The 6,155-nt window shown below is 40.7% G+C and overlaps 1 protein-coding gene across 1 annotated transcript; it reads right to left on the bottom strand.

The window, feature by feature from the left end:
* Positions 1-4,382: 4,382 nt before the first annotated feature.
* Positions 4,383-5,558, bottom strand: LOC139737998 (histamine H3 receptor-like). The gene has a single exon (XM_071648665.1). The coding sequence runs from the start codon at positions 5,556-5,558 to the stop codon at positions 4,383-4,385; it is 1,176 nt and encodes a 391-aa protein (XP_071504766.1).
* Positions 5,559-6,155: the final 597 nt, after the last annotated feature.

Raw genomic sequence — 6,155 nt, 5'->3', positions numbered from 1 at the left:
TTGTTTGGCGGATTTGTTTATGAATTCGGAGTGGTGCTTGCGTGCGGGCGGATGCTGCTTTTCTGCGTACGGTCCATTATGTCTTATTTATGAACATTGGGAAGTCGTTTCATCAGGAAGGAATGTGGTATCGGTTCGGGTGTGTGTGTGTGTATGTGGGGAGGGGGTTACATTTCGTTATTGCAAAAGTTCGTTATTCTGAAGGCTCTTACAGTCCGAAGGTTCTTTATTCGAAGGTTCGTTATTCCGAATTTCATTTTTGGATCAACGAACCTCTAGGTACAGGGAATTGTGTGTTTCGGATAAATGAAGCTTAAAAAAAAAAAAAAAAAAAAAAAAAACGAACCTTCGGAATAACGAACCTTCGTGTGTGTGTGTGGGGGGTGTATGTATGTGGGTTGGTGAATGTGGGTGTGGGATGATTATGGCTTTAGTTAATCAGGGGTTGGTGGGTTGGGGATTGGATTTGAAGAAGGATAGTTATAAATGGTATGCAGATTTTGGTAGGATTTAATATTTAGGATAGATGTAAGCCCTAGATTTGTTTCGGTTGGGGGGGGGGGGGGGTTGGTCGGTTTTTTTTATGACTGATTTCATTCTAGATTTGTATAATGTATTTGTGTGTTTTTTATGTATATGCCCTTATAAGTAAGGAGGTGTTACATGATCCAAACCAATATATTCAAGGGATATAGGTTTGGTAGGGCCCTACATGTCAAAACTTTCTCGTGAAGAAATTGTTAGTAGGGTTGGTCTATAATCGAGTTATCTTGAGATCATTTGTAGTGTAAAATGACAAATGGATTTGTTTGTGTTTCGAATTGCCATTTGTAACTTTTTTGTTCATGTTACATCAAGAATGGGTCGATTTATGAATGATTTGAATGAAATTAATAAATATCAAGGAAAAACCAAAAAAAAGTGTTGAGTTGGTTTATTTGCATTATGAGGATTTGTTTGAGTGTTTGTTGGTGATTGTTTGTATTACGTATGCATTAGCGGTGTGCATATGGCAGCTCGTTTTTGCTAAAATCAACTAACGATTGACAAATTATTTACGGCGTGTGGAAATTATTCGCCAATGCAATAAAGCATGCCAAACTTATTCTGGGACAAAGAATAGTGGTATGGACTTTGTAGTTAAGACTGATGGAAGAAAATGACTGCAGTGAAGAATGAACAAAGACAGATAACATTTGGGGAGGGTACCTCCCTCGTATGTATTTTCTCTCGGTCTCTCTCTCGTCTAGCCCGCCTCACGGCTGAAATTGACACACCCATACTATTTTTAGATTAACGCTGGTGTGAACTCTTTAAACACGTGCTCATACACGCTGAAGGCATTTTCATTGCCACAGTAGCGCCTGCAGCAGAAGATTTATGGTCATTTTAGGTGGCACCCATATACGCATGACATCGCTTGACCATTGATGCTGAACATTTTTTCCTTGTACTCTTTGAATGTATATTTTTCGAAACTCGGAAGGCAATTTTTGGGTTGAAGATGAGGTGACAGCATTTTTTTTTTCACTTTTCTGACCGGGAAGGTGTGGAACAGCGATAAACTGTATAAAATGAGAACGAATTTAGTATTTCCCTATAGTCTTACCCACTTTACGCTCCATGGATATTACATTTTTTTTTTTTAATATTGTATTTGGGTGTCGGAGGAGTGTTTGAATGTCCTAATGTTTTTGGTTTTTTTCCCCCTGAAATGTAACAGGCATTGCGTTATTATAACAATCTCCTTAACATAACCCAGGAAGTCATGAATATCGCTGCACAATGACAGCGTAACCACAGTTTGTCTATTCCATGACTGTAAGTAATATTTTTTCACTCTGTTTAAGTTATCAATCTAGATAGTATTCTATTTGTGGTATAATTATGTTATGTAGTATTTACATTTATGATGTTTATCCATATTTGAGCTGCACAAATAAGATTCAAACTTCAAGTTCAGAATTTCATATATCTTTCATTACTGTAAAGCAAATTGAAGAAATGCGAAAACTTTTCACAACTTGTGCGTAAATTCAATTTCAGTTTTCCCCAGTGTACAATGTAAGACAGTCCAATATGTGATAAATTTGCTGTCATAATACATTGACTTGGCAGGGATCGTCATATTGTACATAATTATTCATAACAATCTGTAACCATCCGAAAATATCCGCAACTCTCCGTAAATAGTCGCAACTCTCCACAAGTGTTCCGAACTATTCGGAAGTTTATGCAAGTTGAAAGAACAAAATTACGTGCCAATTCGTAAGAATATCCGTAAGTGGACGCAAGTATTCGCATTTGGTCGCATCTCTCCGTATTGCCCGCATATTTTTTTCCCCATATGTTTTGTAAAAATGCTCTGGTGACAGCAAGAGATCCCCGGGTGTCCTCAGAAAAAAAGAGAGACTTATTTGGACGTAACGCTGGACGCAGAGCATTATGTGACTGGGGCCTTACGTAGACACACAAACGCTCACACACAACACACATACGCACGGCCTACGTAGCCCACGAACACCAAACCCCTCAGATACCCATGCAGGCACAAAACTGCGCCCACAAACACGCACCATCACATGCCCTTTGATATACCCCGTCACTATACACACGTACGCATACAGGCACACGTATACACACAGACAAACAAACCACTACCACTATACAACCACCCCACATGCACAGTTTCTACATAATTATTGTATTATTATACTCCAAACACACACACACACACACACACACACACACACACACACACACACATACGCATAACTAAACAGTCATACCCATCCCACCAAAGCTTAACACGGGAGGAACCACCCCGAGCCCGGGGCGACAATCCTTGACGGGGCGACAATCCGTGTCGCAACAATTTTTTTTTTTTTTTGCCATCATGGATTGTCGCCTTCGAGGTCAAAAACTGGGAACTGCACAAGCGTCACGGATTGTCGCCCCGTGTAGGGGCTACATATCTGATACGCTCGCACACACGCACAAACCCCCACATACATACACAAAAACGAGAACGAATACACCCCATTATCATCTTAGGAGGCTGTTTAATGTAACAGGCTTTTAGAAATCGAACACTATCACGAATTAGTGTATTGTGGGTGAAGTCACGAACGTGAAACTCTAAATTGTCAAATATACGCCTAGTTTAGCGTGATATTAGCATGACTCTTTGAAAGGGCACATATCAAAATATTTTGTCAAAACATAGTGAAATGTGTTTTGCCTGTGTGTTTGTTCGTTCTCAATGTTCATCTAACCCGGTGTTCCTCTATGTAATGATTTTGCTTTGCAACCATATACCACTATTCATAGAACAATTTACAATCTTTTCGACTAGCAGTAAGTGTAGTCACGTTGACAGCTATCTGACAACTACCAATTATCTGCGATCATTCGGGTAATCACCACGAAGACTTCACTTTATATCACAACTTTTATGCCTACGAAAGGAATAGAATATTCACACCTACTGTCCACAGACTACCATTGATTCACGATTGCATTGTTTTGGGGGGTCTGGAAATTATATAAGAAGAAGATGCACCAGGTCCTTCTTAGGATGACTTCACATTGGCCCGAAATTGACACAAGGTAGCCATACAAATACAGAATGTTTTCATTTTATGCGAAGTAAGCCCTGAACTTGATTAATAACCAATCAACAGCCGAAATAAATACGATGCTTAAAGTTACATGAAGATGTGAATCTTTATCAAGAAGTTTACCAAAGGACACAGGAAGGAAGCACACTGGCTACCCGGAGGTTATACCACCACTCACGCAGTTGCTGCTAGGGCCTGGAAATATCCATCGACAGTCATATAGGATTCCGTAAGATGCCCTCATGAATGACTAGAGGATTATACGATTAGTACCGACTTTGAACATTAAATTTCCCATTATCGCGTTTCCATTGCAGTGCTCATGCAATTTCGGGTCGGTGTGACTCCTGCACTTTATAAAAGAAGTGCCAAACTGTCCCGAAATTGACACAAGATGAACATACGAACATACAGAATTTCCAATTTTATGCGAAGTTGGCCGGGAACATGGTCAAAAATTCAATCAACAGCCGAAGCAAGTACAGAAGGTCACACGATGGCATCCGAACCACACATTAAGGATACACAAAGAAGTGCATCTTTATCAAGAAGTTGACCAGAAGGACACATGAGCACGGTGAAGGAAACGCTTTTGGTTTAAGATGCTAGGGTTAGCTCTCAAATGACGTAATGTTCTAACGATCAGAGCCGAATTTGAACATTCCCTTTATTCATGTGTCCATCCTTATTCGAACAATGCGACGCCTACGTTATGACACATGTTGACGAAATGCTGTGTTGCTTCCATAGTTTAGGCCTACATTAATTTCTTGGGAGTCGTAGGGGACACGACACCATAGCTGTGACTTTACGGCGGAATCTCCTATTTGTCAGAGCATAGAGCAAGGGATTGATGGCCGAATTAGCCCAGAGAATATTTTCAGTGATGTCCCAAGTCAATTTATGGACACACGAACCACTGCAGAAGGCACTTACTATTACGATGATCTGGTACGGGAGCCAGCACGCCCCGAAGATCAGGACATACAGTGCTAGCTTCGAGGCCATCTTTACATTTCTGCGTAATTTTTCCCTGGCCACCTTCGTCTTTATGACGTCAGACAGAGGTGCATTGTGGTCTAAGCTGACCGTGAGTGAGACCGTGCTTCCCGCTGATCCTCGGCAACGACTTTGGGAGGGTCTTTGGGATGTGTCTGTAGAATACCGTTCTGCGCGGTTCTGACGAAGCGAAGCAAAGTTCGATCCTCGGACTCCTTGTTCTGCAGAAGTGACAAACTTGGCCGAATTTTGTCTGACTTTGATTCTACGGAAGCGACCCCACTGTCTTTTAATCTTCAAAAATATCAAAGTGTTGAGGATCACGACACTCAAGAGAGGAATGACGGTTGCCACAAGGACGGCAACGAAGGTAGCAATTGGGTTAATCAGATACTCCATGTAACATTCAGTGGAATAATCAACCGCCTGTATTTCATCTTGTAAGTACGGCCAACCGAACGCGACCAGACTCCAGTACACCGTGATAGACGACCAGGTTGCAATGATCGATACTTTAACTCGATACAGCGACACGAAACGGTGATACTCTAGGAGCTTTGCAATCGCGTAGTACCGATCAAGACTGATGAAAACGATCATGGCAACCGATATGTTGGTTATAACGTAATCGACAATGCCGTAGAGTTTACACACGGTCTCTCCAAACAGCCACCGCCTTGTGACAATACGAGATAAATTGATGGTCAGCGATACCAGACCAACCAATAGATCTGCTATCGCCAGGTTTAAAATGATAAAATTTGTAGTTCGTTTTCGTATCTCTTTGTCCTGTGCGTATGAGACGATGACTAGGACGTTTCCAATGACTGTTACAGAGATGAGGACGCCGTACAGAAAAACGGTAACAGTCAATTCTGGACTTCCCATCACGTTCTGGGAGTCATTGAGTAGTGGAATGGTTGGACTAGTGGAATCCATGTTGTTACTGAATAAAAAGATAACAAAATTCATTATGCCTACATATTAGCTCTTAAAGAACAGACCTAGTGACGCTGACACTATAAAGGCATGTAATCTTCATGTACACTGTATATTTTTAACAGAATGGATCTAGAAAAAAAAAATGAAACAAAAAGTTCATACCGTGCTTGCTCATTATTATATTAAATATGTCCATAGGTGAACGTCGAACTTAAAGGGGAATGTGATGTAAAAGCAATTTTAGTTACTGCAGCAATTTTAGTTAAACTGTTACATGACATTTGCTCCCATTACATTTCTGCACGCTAAGCCAAACATAGATTTTGCCCACAAATATAATCATTACCCTAATTCCTCGGAGAAAATAATACCGGACCAATTGTCACAGGAGCAAATGTCGTGTCACCTAGTTGGACACATCAGTGAAGTTATAGGAAAATCGGACGATCCGTCATCGATGGGTTGGGAAGATTCCATCAGTCCATGGTCAGTGCATTTGACGAAAAATAGAAAAGATTTTTCAATATATTTTCATTTTCTACCATAATTAAAGAACACTATGTCTTGACTAACCTCTTTCAGGAGGCATGGAGA

The sequence above is a fragment of the Diadema antillarum genome, unplaced genomic scaffold, assembly GCF_040938485.1.
Source record: "Diadema antillarum isolate AM-2024a unplaced genomic scaffold, OU_Dant_1.0 seq00000718_RagTag, whole genome shotgun sequence".
Classification (NCBI taxonomy): domain Eukaryota; kingdom Metazoa; phylum Echinodermata; class Echinoidea; order Diadematoida; family Diadematidae; genus Diadema; species Diadema antillarum.
Note: the sequence above shows the minus strand (reverse complement) of the source record. Positions and strands in the feature narration are given on the sequence as shown.

Bases quoted from the DNA above. Each gene is read 5' to 3' on its own strand.
- LOC139737998 (XM_071648665.1), bottom strand. From the start codon at position 5,558: ATGGATTCCACTAGTCCAACCATTCCACTACTCAATGACTCCCAGAAC.